The sequence below is a fragment of the Hydra vulgaris genome, chromosome 12 (assembly GCF_038396675.1).
Source record: "Hydra vulgaris chromosome 12, alternate assembly HydraT2T_AEP".
NCBI classification, from domain to species: domain Eukaryota; kingdom Metazoa; phylum Cnidaria; class Hydrozoa; order Anthoathecata; family Hydridae; genus Hydra; species Hydra vulgaris.
The window spans coordinates 42,757,501-42,776,407 of record NC_088931.1 but is presented as its reverse complement, the minus strand read 5'-3'; the positions used below and the strand labels follow the sequence as shown (position 1 = coordinate 42,776,407).

General features: G+C 28.9%; 2 protein-coding genes across 4 annotated transcripts; both read left to right on the top strand.

The window, feature by feature from the left end:
* Nucleotides 1-2,199: 2,199 nt before the first annotated feature.
* Nucleotides 2,200-10,057, top strand: LOC136088750 (uncharacterized). 3 transcript variants are annotated; one of them, XM_065813326.1, is made up of 10 exons: nucleotides 2,200-2,399; nucleotides 3,748-3,798; nucleotides 4,029-4,105; nucleotides 4,275-4,323; nucleotides 4,435-4,529; nucleotides 7,733-7,816; nucleotides 8,075-8,109; nucleotides 8,459-8,508; nucleotides 9,565-9,593; nucleotides 9,763-10,057. In XM_065813326.1, the coding sequence occupies exons 1-10, from the start codon at nucleotides 2,285-2,287 to the stop codon at nucleotides 9,880-9,882; spliced, it is 705 nt and encodes a 234-aa protein (XP_065669398.1). In that variant the 5' UTR covers nucleotides 2,200-2,284; the 3' UTR covers nucleotides 9,883-10,057. The 3 variants fall into 3 exon arrangements, 1 of the variants encoding a protein (XP_065669398.1); XR_010642452.1 differs by having other exon boundaries at nucleotides 2,201-2,399; nucleotides 8,459-9,236; nucleotides 9,763-9,815; XR_010642451.1 differs by having other exon boundaries at nucleotides 2,201-2,399; nucleotides 8,459-9,279; nucleotides 9,763-9,815.
* Nucleotides 10,058-13,983: 3,926 nt separating this feature from the next.
* LOC136087779 (uncharacterized) lies at nucleotides 13,984-16,425 on the top strand. Its single transcript, XM_065811255.1, has 3 exons — nucleotides 13,984-14,055; nucleotides 14,208-14,659; nucleotides 14,735-16,425. Exons 2-3 carry the CDS (start codon nucleotides 14,374-14,376, stop codon nucleotides 16,402-16,404), a joined length of 1,956 nt encoding a protein of 651 aa, XP_065667327.1. The 5' UTR covers nucleotides 13,984-14,055; nucleotides 14,208-14,373; the 3' UTR covers nucleotides 16,405-16,425.
* The last annotated feature ends 2,482 nt before the right edge of the window (nucleotides 16,426-18,907 follow it).

Genomic DNA, 18,907 nt, shown 5'->3' with positions numbered 1-18,907 from the left:
GTGAACATTTAAAAATATTATGCTCCTTATATGTATCCTTACGAAATTTTATGATTTTGAATTTCAATTATTTTTTAAATATGACATCCCAATTTAATCAAAAAATAATAGGGGTCACGACGAAAGGTTTTTTTAAGAGATACTTCTACATTTCCGATTGTTTTGATGTCAAAGTTGTTTTGACATTGATAAGGCTGGTTTACTGCTCTAAACAAACGTCTTTTCGATGGTGCAGCGTGTGAGTTAATTGAAATATAAGCAATTAAAGATTATATAAAGCAATATAAGCATATAAAGAAATTAAAAAGGGTGGGCGACATTAAGTGATGGGCGAAGTTATGTAAAGTTACCCTATAGCATTTTAAAAATAGTTTTTAAATATCAAAAATCAAGAAATACAATTAAAGTTAAAATGTCGAAAAGTACTTTAAACATTGTAGTTAGACAAAAAGTTTTTAATATAAAAAGCAGCCGTGTCGCAATAGTAGGAGTTCTTACTCAAAACTAGATGGTTTGTGGTTCGACGCCGACTCTAGCCCATTAAAAGACAATGGTGAGGAAAAAGACGTAAACTTCCTTCCACGGTGTTCTGTGATAAGATCGTAAGGGCTTCTGGGAGCACCTTAATAAATACACACACACCAAAAATAAATAAATCAATAGTTATTAAATAAGCCCTTTTAAAGTAGAAACTGTTAGAATTCAGACAGAAACTTAAATAAAATAATTGTTATTTTTCAAGTTAAGGAGCTTCTAGAGACTCATGAAAATATTTTACTGAAAATATTTAATGAAAAGTTTGATAAAATAAAAAGCAAGTTTGTTAGTGTGCAAATGGAAAACGCATACTTAAAAAATGAAGTTGACGAACAACAGAAATCTGTTGAGATCATAAATAAAAATTACGAAAACATATTATCAGAACTGAATGAATCTAAAAAGAAAGTAACAACATCAACTTTAAATAACTTTAGCATTGACCTTGAGCAGAGCAATAATACGATTAATGACAAACTAGCAGAATTAAAAGATGGCAGTCGACGAAGCAATTTAAGGTTTAGTGGTATCGAAAAAAGTAAAAATGAAACTTGGAAAGAGAGCAATATAAAAATTTGTTAAAGCTTGTTATTAAAAAGGATATTGTTATCGAAAGAGCACATCATATTGGAAGTAAAGTGTACGGTGAAAAATTAAAAAACAGAACAATAGTTGTAAAACTCTTAAATTGTAAGGATAAACATTTAATAATGAAAAATTACTCAAAGTTGAAACTCTAGGCAGAACGTATATACGTAAATGAACTTTATAGCGAGAGAATAACGGTCAAGAAGAAAGTTATTTATGGAAACTAAAGAACTACGAATAAAAAATAAATATGCAAAAGTTGTTTATAAGAAGTTGATAATGGTGATTTTTTTAAATATGAATTCCTTTTATTTCTAACATTTTTAGAATTTTAGAGTTCTTTTATTACTATTTGGATTTCGTTCTAGTTAATGATTTTGAACTAACTTCTTTTAAATTTATTCAAACAAACAACTACTTTATTGATAAAAGGTCTGATCTACAATTATTTTAGCGAAGCAGGTGCATTACAAAGTTACTGCACTTATTTATATACAAACGAAATAGAGGAATACCTAGAGCGTGACCGTTTTAATGTTTTGCATCTCTTTATGTTATTGCTGAACCTAAAAATGCTGTTAGTAGTAGTAGTTGTATTAATAGTTGTAGTAGTAGTATTAATAGTTGTAGTAGTAGTAGTAGTAGTAGTAGTAGTAGTAGTAGTAGTAGTAGTAGTAGTAGTAGTAGCAGTATTCATTGCCCTAATGCTACGAATTGCATGCCCTAGCGCTACGAATTTTGCCCTCATGTTACGTTTTTGCCCCCATGTTACGCTAAATGCCCTTAGGATACGAGTTTGCCCTCATGTTACGAAAAATCTGTAGCATGAGGGCAAAAATAGCCCTCATGTTACGCTTTTTCGTAACATGAGGGCAAACGGCGTAATATTTAAAATATTTAAGATAAATGTGTAAGCGAGCAAATAGGCAAAATTTAAGATGGCAGAGTTTGATGTGTTAGTGAAACATTCGATTAAGATTGATGCAGTAATAAATTTAGATTGATTTTATAGTTAGAGCGATAAAATACTGATAATAATAAAAGTATATAAGTTTGTTTTTATTGTTGAATCAAAAGTTATTTTACGATGATGTTTAATTTTTTATTGACTAGATTATTTAGTCAATATTTAGTTATAAGATTAAAAGAGTAATTTAAAATGATGGAAGAAAATGTCTTACAAAAGTGTGTGCTCTGCAAAAATATTATTGATCATGGATTTCAATGTAACTTATGGGAAAACGATGATTACAAAATTTGCCAAACTTGTGCAGGTGTAAAATTTATTGAATATGTATTATAGTTACTTAAGAGACAAACTGAAAATCAAAACTCAAACAATCTAATGTTCCTCCATAACAAAGCTCTTAGTACTTTTCAATTTCAAAATTACTTAGTTGATAATGTTTTTATCTTGTACAAATTATCGCAAACTCTTAAGCTAAAGGATAACATAGCTTTTTTAAATTGTGTCTTAGACTAAGACACAATTTAAAAAAGTGAACAAGTCCCACACTAAGACTTAGTGTGGGATTATTTGCATGGTATACTTCCTAAGACATTCAGTAATTTTTTTTCCTCAAACCATTAACAAACACTCTCATTTCCTTAGATCTCCTTATTGTAATAATATTTTTGTAGAACCATTTAAAACCATCAAATTTGGCAAGAACTCCATAAAATATTTATGTACATATGATTGGAACAATCTCCCTTGTCAGCTTAAAACAGAAAACATAAATTCTAAATCCTTTTTTTTGAGCAAGTTAAAAACTTTTTTCAAAGCTACTCATAAAACATTTATTATGAATCTGTGTATGAACAAATGTATTTGTGTAGGTTTGACTGTGCATGTGTTTGTATGTACATGTGTATGTGTGTATATATGTAAGTGTATATGTATGTATGTATATATATGTGTGTATATGTATGTATATATGTATATGTGTATATATGTATGTGTATGTATGTTTGCTTGTGTATGTATATATATATATTATATGTGTATGTATGTATATGTTTATGTGTGCATATATATATATATATATGTGTTTGTCTATATGTATATATTTAAGTGTATATGCGTGTATATGTATGTGTATGTATGTATATGTGTGCATGTATATATGCGTATGTATGTTTATATATTTGTGTGTTTATGTATACGTGTGTGTTTATGGTTACTATTGTTGTTATTTTTACTGCTTTTCTATAATTTTGAGCTTTTACTGTCTTTCTTTTACTTTTATTTAACTATTACTACTAGTATTATTATACTAGTATTTGCTTTCCTGTTATTATTATTATAATTATTATTTTCGTGTTTTATTATTATAGTTATTACTTACATTATTCCTATTATTACTGTTATTCTTATTGAAATCTTTATTGTTTTAAGAATTTTATATATTATAAGGTCTGTTATTGCAAATTTTTATTATTTTTATTTGGTATATTGTTTACATTATCATTATTACTATCCTTATATATTATTAGTATTATTCGGTGTTTACTTCATATTAGTTTATACTATTTGTAAATAACCTTGAAATGCAAGAACTTAATTCAAAAATATATATTGATTAATTTAAATATGCATACTAATTTGTTATTTGTGTACAGATTCATCGTGTGGTATTTCTTACCATGAGAAAAATGTATTAGTTAAAAGAGGTATGTATTTATACACCTGGGACATTGTTTAAGTGTTATGAGGATTTATCTTATGCTATATTTATAATAAAGTTATATTGTACATATTACTTTTTTAAAATAAATATATCTAGACCCAAACCCTTAGATCTATTATCAATTCCCTGTTGGGTTCTCCCTAAATCAGTCAATGTATGTACTGAAGCCCTCCTTTATCTATTATATTATTTTATCCTAATTATTTCATTTAGCATTCCAGAGTTTTACAGCAGATTCAATTAAAGAAATTGCATCTTCATCATTACTGATGGCAATTTATTCTGGTCAAGTATGTGTATTTTATAAATATTGTTTTATAAATAAAAGCATTTTCAGATTCAATATTTGGGTATAACATCCTCGTCAAATAAATAATGTATATTTTTATTGCTCTTTACCTGAATAGTTTTTAAGAGTGAGTGTCATTAAATACATTTAAATTATTTTATGCTTTTTAGTTGTATAGTTACAGGCACAACAGTTATTATGCTGCTGGAAAGGCCAAAAGTAAACATTCCTTAAAATGGTGTATACTATAATAACGTTAAAATAAATTGATTTGTAAAAGAGTTTTCAAATTTTGAAAGTTACTTTTTTTTTTTTAATTGTATTTTATAGAAAATCTTATAGACCAGGATTTAATGTATCTTTTGTCAGAGGATAAAAAAGATAATCTTTATGGTGCTCTTTCTAAATCATTCAAAAGTCTTAAGGTAAGGAATGTAATTTTATTATTGATTGAATGAAGGAAGGCTGCTGGGCGGAGAAACAAGTTGAGCGCGGTACTACCAGGGACGTGGTGGGGATCATATATAATATTGCATATATAATATTGCATAATTTGGTTAGCAATAATACGTCACACTGATTTAGGGATAGGCGAGGGCTTCAGTACATACATCGACTGTTTTAGGGAATCCCGCAAGGAAGTTAATAACACATCGAAGGGTTTGGGTTTAGGCAGGGATCAATTTTTTAATTATTCTTCCTTTTCCCTCTTCTTTTTCATTAATAACCATAAGGAAAATAGTAAGCAGTTTTGTTAACTTTTGCTCATATATATATATATATATGTGTGTGTGTGTGTGTGTGTGTGTGTGTGTGTGTGTGTGTGTGTGTGTGTGTGTGTGTGTGTGTGTGTGTGTGTGTGTGTGTGTGTGTGTGTGTGTGTGTGTGCGTATGTGTATATATCGTAATATATATATATATATATATATATATATATATATATATATATATATATATATATATATTGGGGTGATGTATTTATAACTTTTGAACTTTTTTTATTAAAATTAATTTTATGTATCAGGAATGGATGAACTTTTGCTTTTTAATGACTAAAATGACCTTTATTACAATGAAATATTGAAAAAGGTCACGCTCAAACTAATTTGAAATGTAATGTAGGGCATTATATTATAGGAGTCGTTAGGTGCAATCGATGCCCCTTTTTATATCAAGTGGTCTTTGTTTCAAGCAAATTTTGTTATAAAAATCAAAATATATATTTTTTAATCTAAACTTCTTCGCTTTACATAAACGAACTCCCTAAAAAATTTCATGGTACTGCCCTGAGAGAATTGTTTGGAAGTTTTCAGAATATCGTAGAATGTTGTGCATTCGAGAAGCTCGTGTAGAGTTTTTTAGCAGTTTTGCAGTATGGTATAAACTATTAAATAAGTGAGGTGTTCAAAGCAGATAGTTAAGTTTAAATTACCTTAATTTTGTGTCTCAACACTATTATTGCCTAATTATAAGAGACTTTTTATTATTTGGTGAGCTACATTGATATTTGTGCTTTATATACAAACATATAACTGACATATATTTTATTTGTGTCTTTTGAATTGCTTGTTTTTAAATAAAATGTATGAAAACATGGTAACAGTTTCTTTAATTTGTTACGTGTTTAATTTTGATGTTTAGGCCTTTTCAATTTCAGTTTCTGAGTAGGATATAACATGTCTTTTAAAAAATTTTAATTTGTTTAAAATTTTAAAATTTCAACAACAAATTTTCTTATTCTTCTCGGTGTTTGACACTGAGAAGAACAAGGAAATTTTGACAATGACTTAATCCAGTTTCAAGCCCCATCAAGACGAGGCAAAGTAGCAATTTACGAAGCACCAATGACTGAAAGAAGTTGCGTGCCCCAGAAAAACCAAGGCATTGGAGGCTTCAAATTTCTTAGATCCACCACCAAAGAACGGAGAGAGAGAATCACTATAATTGTTGTTGAGCTTTTTTTATTTATTTTTTACCTTCCCAAGTAGAAGGCCACTAGAGTTGAGAAGGCTATTTTTGTGGTTACAACCCTCTCTCAACTCTATAACTCTGAAACACGAACCTCGGCGAACAAGGCCGCTGCGCTGAGAAACAAGTGGAGCACGTTACTACCAAGGACATGGTGGGGATTAAACTTGCAACTTCTCGCTTGTGAGGCGAGCACTCTACCACTACACCACTACCGCATTTTAAGAGCTTAAAGCCCTATGGAGCAAAACATTGAACTTTCTACCTGTATCTGATCAAGTCATTTGTGCAAAAATTAGCAAACTTTTTGAAAGTCTATGAGCGCTGCAGAAAGAAGCAAGACTTTAATGCATTGAATGAACTGTTTGACATTGCTAAGGTTAAAGCTTAAAGACAAATGGTTATGCAAAGAGGATGAGAACCTGTATAAAAGCAAATTGAGAGCAAAAGCTACATTGGTGGTTTCTACTGACAAAACTGCTTGTGCCAAGACTACCCACACATTTTTCGCGTTGTCATAGAAGATGAGCTCAACGGATTAATTAAATCAACAAACATTGTGAACGATTTGGTTAGCAATTATGATAAATTGAAAGCAGCCTTCAGCCATAGTACAAATGATATTAAGGAAACAGGCGGCTGGAGAGACAACATAAAGTTTCTTTACAAGCTAACTCATGTCTTCCGTCACCACACTGGGATGAATTAGATGCCCTTTGTAAAGTTTCAACAGATCCCAAACATCAACAATGCAACTCTCAAGCCATTCTAGCCTGTCTTGCTTTTATTCTGATGCCCAAAACAAGTCAAAAGCTGCGTAAAATCTGTTAATTTGTTTCCTCCTCATGGGCCAACCATTTGTTTAGCAGTCAATTGTCCCACGCTTAAGATTTCGATAAACTATCTTCTGTGCTAAATGACAATTCAAAAGGTTTCAGATGCTGGCAAAAACACTAGAAAACATACGAATCAACACCACCGAAAGTTTTGCAATCAAAGTTTGCAAGGCCTGTATGACCTCTGCCTCAGCAAGGACAATCTCCACAAGATTCTCCTGTCCGATGACATTATTATATATAATTGGCTTCCTTGTGTGTTTGATGACTATAAAATATTGCATATTTAGGACTCTGAAACTTGTATTCAATTTTGTAACTGCTCAAAGGCACCTCAAAAATTAGGCAAAAAAGCAAAATAAAAATTTTTAAATCTTTTTGTGTGTGACATTTTTTTTATCAAATCACCTAGAAAGAAAGATTTTATCTAATCTTTAACAAAAGCTCATCAAAGAGTAATACAGGGAAACAAGGTTGTAAAAAAGTCATCACCCTAATATATATATATATATATATATATATATATGTGTGTGTGTGTGTGTATATATATATATATATATATATATATATATATATATATATATATATATATATATATATATATATATATATATATATATATATATATATATATATATATATATATATATATATATATATATATATATATATATATATATATATATATATATATATATATATATATATATATATATATGTTCATATTATTGATGTAAATTATTTATATAGTTGTAATACTTAAAATATATTTTACTAAAAAAATCAGCATATTCTAAGTTTTTTTAATAAATATATTTTTTCAGTCTTGTGGTTATACATTCAAGGTGTTGCTACCTGAAGCAATACTGTATCTTTTCGCAAAAGTGGAAGGAATTTCAAGAATTAAAGTAGGATTTTCATGAATTTAAATGTGTGTGTATTGCATATATAAATGTGCCCCAGTGTGCATATATATACATATATATATATATACATATATATATATATATATATATATATATATATATATATATATATATATATATATATATATATATATATATATATATATATATATATATATATATATATATATATGTATATATATATATATATTATATTTATTAACAATATATTATACTTTTATCAAACTTCCTATGTTTTAGGCTGAAGTACTGTTAAGTTCTTACTCATTACAAAGGTAAATTTGTATTTATTATATCATCATTATGTATTATATGCAAAATAGTTTCTATAGTGCACAGCCAAGATAGAAGGCTTTTATTTGTTGTCCTTTGTAGTTTTTTACGATTCAGTATATTGCTATTACAATTTAGTATATTACAGACCCATTTTGTAGGTACTACTGCTATTGTTTATTACCTTAATTTTATCTGGTAGAATTTGTACAGTTGTGCATCATTATTTTCAATAACAAAACATTTTAAGTACATAAAATGGTTTATGGCTTTAGACTTAAAATGTTTAGAATAAAAACTGTGTTATTTTATTAATTTTGTTATTAAAACTTCCTCTTTTCATTGTTTCAGGACTACTGAACTGTTGAATGAACTTTCAGATAATGAAAATGTTTTTTTGGGTAATTTATTATTGTTTATTAATCTATGCAAATAATTTATAAACTAAAGCTTTATAAGAGTGATTTTATTAATCTAATTGATTTTTTTTTTTTTTTAAACATCTTCGCTTCCAACAAGGCTGCAAGCAACCACTAATTAAAGTTGGAAGTTACTGGAAGAGAAAAGATGAAGATTGTAGAGCAAGATAACGATTGTAGAGCAAGATAACGATTGACGGATAACTTAAAGGATTGCAAATTATATGAATTAGGAAAGCAAGATGAAGGAAGTGAATTCCAAAGAACTGATGTTCGAGGAAAAAAACTAGTCGAATAAGAGTTTTTGGAGCACTTAGGAACAGTCATAGAAAAAGGATGAGACTTAATTGAATGACGTAGATGGCATAAGAGAGGTTAGCTCTTTAAAGCAGTGCCCATTATAGTATTTTTAGAAAAGTGAAAGAAAAGCAACATTACAACGATGTGATAATGGCTGGAGTTTGGCTGCAAGAGCAGATCCAACTATGTTTACAATGCGTTTTCGCACCTTGTCTAAAAGAGAAAGGGCATCATGAGAACATCCGCCCCAGATATGGCAACATTATTCCATACAAGGCCGGATTTGAGATTTATAGAGATAGAGAATAGAATCCGAAGTAAGAAAATGTCGACCTCAATAAAGAGATGCAACCTTAGCAGATGCTAATTTTGCAACTGATTTGATATATGGTTTCCAAGAAAGATCGGAAGTAAGAGTTAATCCTAGAAGATGAAGAGTAGATGACTCATCGAGTACATCACCGTTTAATTATTCAAATTAATATTAATTATTGTTATTTATATTATCAATATTTACATTACATACTTATATTAATTACCCTTTTTAAATGTTTTTTTGAGTTCAGAATGTTTTTTTGTTTTCGAATTGTTTTGAAATGTTTTTTTGTTTGTGAAAATTTTTTTGTTTTCAAAATGTTTTTTTGAGTTCGAATTCAAAAAAAATTTTATCTTTAAGTTTGAATATGAAAAACATGGGTTCAATTGTAATTAATGTTATTACTATTGTTTTTACTTTAGAAACCAGTATTCCATTTAAAAAAAGAGAGGTATGGATTGATTTTTTTTGTAAATTGTGTGAATAAACTTGAAAATTGCCATTATTATTGTCGTCATCATCATCGTCAACAACAACATCATTAATTGTTGTCATTATGCTCTTCATCACCAGAGTTCAAATTTTTTTTTAATTCTAAAGAGTAACTATTTTAATTGTAGGTAATAGAAGGTGGAAATACACATCATCAGGCACAAAATGTAGTTATTCAAAATGAAGAAACAATGGAATTGCTTAATGTATATGTTTATTTTAGTGATAAGTCTATGTGTAAAGTGTAATTATAATTAATGATTGTTTTAAAGCTAACTTGATTTGCGTTACTTGTAAATAATTGCATATGTATATAGACGTATTTGTAAATAATATAAAGACATAATTGTAAATATTAAGAGAATTAGTTTGCATATAAATTATTTTAATTGTATTAAAATACATGGGGCGTTTTACGCTCAACTTAAAAAAGTTCTTTTTGATGTGATACAACAAACTATTTCGGCTAAATTTGATTTAAATGTCGACTAAATTTGATTTAAAGTTTATTCCGGAGTTTAGTGGAAACAATCAGTTGCAGAATGCCTGTAAAAAGTTGAACTGGTATGCAAACTAATTGGTGTAACCGATCTGGCGTGTGTTGTTCCCCTCCGTCTCACGAATGGTGCATTTGCAGTATATCAACAGTTAGCAGAAACTGATAAAGAAGATTTTGACCGGTTAAAAGAGGCGTTGCTAAAAGCACATGGCCTACACTACATTACACGGCCGTGTATGTTACATTTTAGAGTCCGCTTCTAAGAGGCCTATTTATAAAAAAAAATGGCTGCGCAACTATAGAGAAAACATATCTCATCTAGACCAAATAGATAGTATAACGAGTACAAATATAATAATTAAGAATAAAAAAATATTCCCAAAAGATTGGAATTTTGTGTTTTCATACTAGCGATTTGTGTACTTATAAACATATATATCTATGTATATTTTATATATATATATATATATATATATATATATATATATATATATATATATATATATATATATATATATATATATATATGTATATATATATATGTATATATATGTACATATATATATATATATATATGTATATATATATATATATATATATATATATATATATATATATATATGTATCTATCTATAATATATATTTTTATATGTTTATTAATTACACATTTATATAGACAACACTGGGAATTTACAAAAAAGAGAGGTTGAAATTTGTGTTCTATTTTTTTTTTATGTTTTGTGTTATTATCTATTTATGTTTTTTTTTATTTATACATTATTTTTCTCTGCCTACTTTTAAAATTTTTAACAGCATTTAAAAAAAAAAACATTAATGGTAATTTTAGAAGCAAATTTAAAACCCCAATTTTTGTGTAAATCACAAGTAAAGCAAACTGTTGGAAAGTATTTTGATAAAAAAAAGTTTTATAAATCTTTGACATTAGCACTAAATTTGAAAGATTATCTAAGACTGCAAAACATCCATATGTGAAACCCTTAAGTGAAAGTAAAGGCACAGTTAGACCATCTCGTGAAATATTAGTAGATATGGACAAATATTTATATTGCTTGCATCTGTAGCAAGCATAGATTGCAATCGTTACACTTGCTTTTTTTTATCAATTTCTTTGCTATATAACCAGCAATTGTTGCAATTTCTTCTGTTTCAGGTAAAAGAGTTAATTCTGATATCTCATTTGAGTTTAAATCTAATGTTATTAGTAATTCATAATTAATTGTGTTATCATAATTGTTCTTCAAATCTTCATCCCAAAAATTTATATTCTCCTTAATTAAAGTCTGACATGCTAAAATAATTTCTGAATGTTGAACTTCTTGTAAACTTACTGGAAATCTCCCACCGCTCATCAGTCGATATTGAGAAAATCTACGCTCTATAGGGTCATTTTGAAGTCGTGAAGTAAGCACATACAAATATCTTTCTTCAATAAGCTCGTCTATAAGCATTACTTGAAAACGCAGAGTTGTGATAAGAGCAGATGATGTTTGTTTTGATAAAGTAAAAAATTGAGTTTCTGCCAAAGTTCAATCCAATCAGCTAGTTGCCTAAAAAATGTGGTAATACCATCATCAAAAATAATTGCATTACGAAGTTAATTAGGACTAAATTGCTGTTTTGAATTTGAAACAGTCATTTTGTTCTGGAAAATAACTTTTTAAAATTTCAATTGTTGTTTCGTCAAAATTAACAGTGCAAGAGAAGCATTTTGCTTTTTATTACCAGGGTGACGGCTTCGATATGTAATTTTTGGAGATTTTTTAAAATTACCTTGAATTTGTTCATCTTTAGAACGTAGAAGATGAAAATCTCTTCAAGTAATATAACCAGCTGGACAACTATAAACGCCATCTTTTATGTTATACGTAAATGATGGTAAGACAAATTTTTTACAGTGTAATAAATTATTTCTGATATTTTTAACAATGTGAACACTATCATAAAATAAGTTTATTTTAATATTTGGACCATCAGTATGTTAAATAAATAAATTTAACTGAATTTGGAATAAAGCAAACTAAATGCATTTACATTTGCTTGAGTTGAGTCAGTAACAACTCCTCGAATATAGAGAAAGAAAACTAATAGAATCTGAAATTTGCTCCGTAAGCCATTTACCACATGGTATCTTCAGGTACTGCTTTTATAACATTAGGAATAGATTTCTTTAAACTAACAATTATAAAATGCAACAACTCTTTTGTACAGAGTACCATTGTCATCTGCACCCACATAGACACCTCTACAATTTTGCGTCTGTTTCTGAAGCTAAAATTCATCTGCAATTAGTATTATTTCTTCATGTATTAAACCCTTCTCACGAAGCGTTTTAACAGTTTTTATTGCATAAACTCTTTATTAATTTGCTTGAAAAAATTTCAGGAATAGGGTTTAAATTCCAATTTAACTTGTATTTTATACCTCGAATAGTGTACTTTTCATTAAAATACTTTTTACATAAAACAGAGTTTAGTGAATGCTGATTGGTGGACTACCAAAAAGAGTCATTGCATGTGCCTTGTTTCTGGGCTCCCTGAGGAAGTTCTACGAATGCTAAGATCAAGTTCTCGTATGGATGGTCTTACTACTATACAAATCCTTGCGCGAGCAAGAGCACTTACGATTGAAGAACGGAACGATGGAACGAATGAAAATTTTGCTGCTGCTGCTGCAACAAAACAACGTGCTGAGCAAAATCGGTTGAAGATCAAACGCAACCAATTTACTATGAATGTAATCTTCCTAATCATTTTGCAAGAAATGGTCATCTACAAAGAAGTAGTAATCGAAACAAATCAAGTCGAAGACGGGAGCCAAGCGATGTTTTGTGTTACTCGTGTCAAGAGAAAGGGCACATATCAAGAATGTGTCCAAAAAACGTGCTAATGGAGAAGATTTTTGCGCCAGTTCTCTCCCTAAATAATCAATATTGGCGTTACCTACTTCTAAATTCCCAGTTTGTAGTTGATTGCGTGTAGCCTCGTCGTATGTTAAAAGAACAGCAAACGCCCTGACAAAAACGTAGGACGAAAAAATAAAATGCAATTTTCTGGGGGAAATGCTGAATGGTATGGTTAAAAGAACACGGAATGACGATTCTGCTAAAGGAATTTGGAGTGTTTATAGTAACGAGGCCACAATTTGGGTAGATGCTAGTTCAATAGCACTAGGCGTGTTTGTCGAGGTTGATGACAATATAATCGAAGACGCTTGGTTGGTTAAGAAAAGATGACACAACACATATAAACATGTCCAAACTTGATGCAGTAATTAAAGGACTAAACATGGGTTGTAATTGGAAAATGGAAGTTTTGCACATCTGTACCGATTCGAAAGCGGTATTCCATTGAGTTACCGACGCACTCGCGGGAAAATCTAGATTGAGGACAAAAGCGTCAAACAAAATGCTGATAAAAAGAAGACTCCAGAATATTGCAAATATAGTGGACGAATACCAACTCAAAGTAGATATTAAGCTTGTTGCTTGTCGAAATTTTTTTGTTCTGTAACAACATGGATTAGTTACTAAAGGATAATATAAAAATCTTAAACTTTTTTTTAACTAAGTAAGTGCATAATTCAATTACAGAAACATGTTGTGTCTGTGATTGAGGATCACGTAATCAGTGTGTTTTACCAAAATCTGTAAGCAAATTAACTCACCTTCATATAGAAAAATAATTCTGTTTGTGTGAAAGTCTGAAAAAGTTTGCTCTCGGTATCACATTATCCTGATCTAACTGCTCCAATTAGATGAAGTACTTCTGTGATATGCATTGACTTGTTCAGAAAAATATGCTTTTTATTTTCAAATATCTCATAGTATTATATTATTTTAGAACTGTGAAAAAAGAAAAAAGAAAGTATCAAGGCGTAAAGTGAATTGCCCTACATGTGGAAAGTTAGTTTTTTTATACTGATTGGATTTTTATTTTCATACTTATTTTTTTTAATGTTTATAAACATTTTCCTTCAACTTTTTTTTAATTATTTTTATCTGCTATTTTTAACTATATATTTTCAACATAATTTTTTTTACTAATTTGCTTTCAGGTCAGTTGCTCACTTAAAAAGACACTTAAAATCAAGAAAACATAATTGGGATGAAATTAAGGCATCGAATGCACGTTTAGACTTTGGACTAAACCTTAATCGAAAAGTCTTATCACCTTCAAAAAGACGTTCAAAGGTTCAAAAATACCAAAAACAAACTTGCCCTATGAGTTTTTGTTTGAAGGAGGTAAAAAGACTTGGCAACCATCTAAGACAATATCATAAAGTCCCAAAAAACGATGTTAAAGCTCTGGTAAAAAAAGCTACTTTTGTCAATGAGCGATCAACAAGCGAATCAGAATCACTAACAGAATCAGATGAGAGCTTAAGCCTAGAACCTTATTTTGATAGAGAAGTGTTTCGGCAAGGTGCAAATTTCATAGATACATCAACAGAAAGTGATGAAGAGTGGCTTGCTTCCCAGTATGTGTCGAGTAGATTTAATAACAAAGGTACAAATACTATGCTTCTGTGTTTAATAATTTAAACCCTTTATTTTATTAAAGTTTTTATTATTTTTTTTACAGAAAATCTTCATTGTGACTCAAACGATTTCTCTGACATCTCCATTGAATCAGCAGATTTTGAAGATCTGGATGATAAATTCTACATGACATCATCTTCCGAAGAAAAGTTAGTGAATGAATTTGTTGACTGGCTTGTAAGCATTGATGGGGGTCAGAAACCTAAACGATGTGCTTTAAAGCACAAAGGTGTAATATTGGGAATTGTTAGGCACCAAAGTGATTCTGAAATCAACTACAGTAATCTAAGTTGTCATTCTTTTCTGAACTTGTGGATGGGAAAGCTCAATAAAGAAAATAAAAAACCCGGTACCATAAAAACTTATCTTGGATCAATAAAACATTTTTTAGATTTTTGTATTATAAAGGAAAGATCTGATATTGTAACAAACGAAAAACATTCAAAAATAAAAACACAAATTTCAAAGTGGGAAAAAACTCTATGGAAGTCTATTCAAGAAAGTCGGTACGAGAAGGATAAAGTTGATCTTGAAAATTTCCCATCTGCGGAAGAAATAGTTTTCTTAGATAACTCGGATATTGTTCGTGATGCAAATAAGATTATTAGTTCAAGCAGCACAATTAAACTTACAAAAGCAACGTTTTGTTTAGCAAGAGATTACTTACTAACTTGTATTATATTTGACAATGCTTCTCGTCCTGGGGCAATATCAAACATGACTTTAAATGAATTTAAAAAATCAACAGAAAAAAAAGAGGGTTTCATTGTCAGTGTAATGAAACACAAAACAAGTTATAAAGGACCAGCTCACATTGTTTTAAGCCATTCTTTACATTTAAAAGTAAAAAAGTATATTAAATTTATGCGGAATATGCTGGATGGAGTATCAAAAGAAGATGATTCCTATGTATTTTTAAGTTGGAGTGGAAGTCCGATTTCTTCTTCAATGCTAAGTAAACAATTTTCATCTTTTTGGCAAAAAGGTACTGGTAGATCATGTCTTAACCCAACAATTGTTAGAAAATACACAACAACTCTGGTGCATGATAAATATCCTGAGCTTAAGCAAAATACAGCTAATTTGCTATGCCATAATGTAAACACAGCAGAAAAATCATATGCCATAGTTGAGAAAATGAACAAAGTAGCAGAAACTAGTAAGCGGATTCGAGAGGTTCAGAGAGAAACATTTGCTGGAAATCAAGTACTTTCCTTGAGTTCGATTTTTGAGTCTGAAATTTTAAGGGGCAGTATAACATTGCCTGAAGTCCGTGAAAAATTTAGTCAGTACTCTCTTGGTGATATATCGGATGTTAAAAAGGTAAAAAAAGTTCTAGATGATGTTCGCTATTTAATAAAAAAAAACAAAGCTTCAGATGATGATTTGGATTTTAATCCTAAAAACTGTTCAGATTTTGAAACTGATAAGTTCACAAGTGATAACTGTTCATTCAACAAACACAGTGATATTGTCCCATCTTCACCAACTTCGTCGTTGAATTCTATTACAAGAAATCGGAAAGAGTATAGCCAGGACGACTTAATTTTAGTTAATAAGCATTTAAAACAGTTTATCGATTCAAATAACCCTTTGTTAAAAAAAGAAGTACTAAAGTATTTAGAATCAGTACCTGAGTGCAAGCTACTACTAGAAAAGTTTGGATTGAGATCGCTAATTATTAAAATTCGCACAGAAAAAGGAAAACAGTAAATATATTTACCTTTGTACTTTGGTTTGATCTTTTTTGATATATATATATATATATATATATATATATATATATATATATATATATATATATATATATACACACATACATATATAATTATATATGTATATGTTCATATATATATATATATATATATATATATATATATATATATATATATATATACACACATACATATATAATTATATATGTATATGTTCATATATATATATATATATATATATATATATATATATATATATATATATATATATATATATATATATATATATATATATATATATATATATATATATATATATTCATGTATATATATATATATTCATATTCATAGATATATATACATACATTTCTTTTTTTTACACGAACTATTTTTCTTTGTGTGAGTGTGATTTTAAATATAAAATATATTTTAAATCAGTACTCAGTTTTTTTTTTTTTGTTAATTAGTTTTTTAATTTTATGATGTTAAATCGGTATGATAACTAATATGTAATTAGATTATTTTTAGGTTATCGTTAGCTTATAAGGTTATTTTTCTAATTAGTCGCAGCCGTGCAGCGCAGTGGGTAGTGCACATGTCTCAGACTCCAGCGATCCGGGGGTTTAAACCCACCTCTAGACAAGTTTTCTACATCGGTTAGGAAGGAGACGTAATTAATAATTCTTAATAAATGCTTTTCCGCAGTGTTTTGTGATTAAACCGTAAGGATAAGTCCTTAATAAAAAACTAGTAATAAGTATTTAATTCTCGTCTATGAAGGACATCCTCATAAAATATGCATTTTTTCTTGTCCCTATTAAGTAGAGAAAACCTTTGGTTAGGAAACATTCCCTCACGCAAACTTTCCTCTGAAAGTGTAATATTGTTTATAGAAGACTAATAAGCAAATAATAGGCATAAGTGGATTTTATATTGGCATATCAACATAAATAAACAAGCCTGGAAACCAAACCTGGTATGCAGAGAGCAGCCAGCCAACAATTTTATCAAAAATGAGATTAAATTCTACCAACAAGAAAAGTCAATTTTATGCTCTACTAAAACCAGACATTGGGCTTTTATATGAAAGCTTAATGTAATAGCCTACAAAAAGTTTTTTTTTCAAGGTTTAATAAATAACATTTTGACAGTATATTGCTTTTATCTCAGTTGAAGTTTTTAGTGGCTTTCTGCATAACTATGTTCAATTTACAATGTTTGTAAACCTTGTTATTCCATGTGCATCGATGTTGTTGAAATTTAATATAAACTTAATTTAATTTAAGAGCGAGAAATTCGATTAAAACCCTCTCAGGCTCCGCGCTTAAAGAAGCCGCACAAAAAATTTATGCTGAATAAACTTTTTTTCTTATTATTTACAGGTCTAGAAAACAATATTGCATTAAGTTTGAATTAGATGTGCTTTTCTTAAATCATATTAGACTATGACTTGATTAGGCTATAGCTTGAATTTACAAACATTAAGTTAGTTTACTACCGCAAACATGAATATTTACAGCAAAACACTTCAAGATCTTCCTTCAGCATATATAACCATCTACTGCAGCTAAAGTTGAAAATTATAATAAGTGAATTCTTTTATCTTAAGAAGATTTAGTTTTGTTTCTAGTTTTTCAAAACAAAAATTAAGAAATAATTTCCATATTTTTTCGTCTGTTAGTATTCTGCTCAATAAAAGAATAACTAATTGGGTGATGTGCATTACATGTTGGGATTTCTGGCATTTATTTAATGCGAGTTAAGTAATAAGACAATAAACCAGAGTTTTAAAACATAGCAGCCAGGGATTTTCTCTTATTTTGCTTATTTTTAATGAACAAAATAAATGTGCATTGCTAATGTATGTGGTTTTTAAACACTTTTACCTCAGAGGCGGCTTTTTCTTGCCCAACCCAGCCCTTTTTTATTCCTTAAATAGATACTAATTCAATTGTTTTAAAAAAATCCACTTATTGAAAATGCATCCATAAAAAGTGCTTTATTTGATTAAAGTTTTAATCAAAAATTCTTTAGCATTTTAAAATATGAAAATAACGTCGCCCTCATGCTACGCAAAAACAATATTGGAAAATCAATTTAATAACGTTAGCCATTACTTATATTATAAAATTTTTATTTATTTTTTATGAAAATTATGTCAAAATGTAAACTCATCACAAGGAAAAATGCTCTCCTTTCTGCTTCACTGTAGTTTTATCAAAGTGGTTATTTTGCATCGAAAAAAATCAGAACTCAAAATTAAGTTCACGATAACTTTAAATAAGTAGATAATTTTTTGGAGGTTAAAAAATTGATTTTTCAGTAGTAGCAAATAAAATACTTGACTGAAAAATAGTGAAATTCGTGATAAGTGTGGGGAAATTGTTCCCTTTTCAAGAAAAAAAAAACTTTTTTATGATATTTTATGAAAATTCACTAATAATCCAAAAAGCCCTCATGTTACGCAGCGCTACTACTTCTGTCATTTTTTTAGATATTAT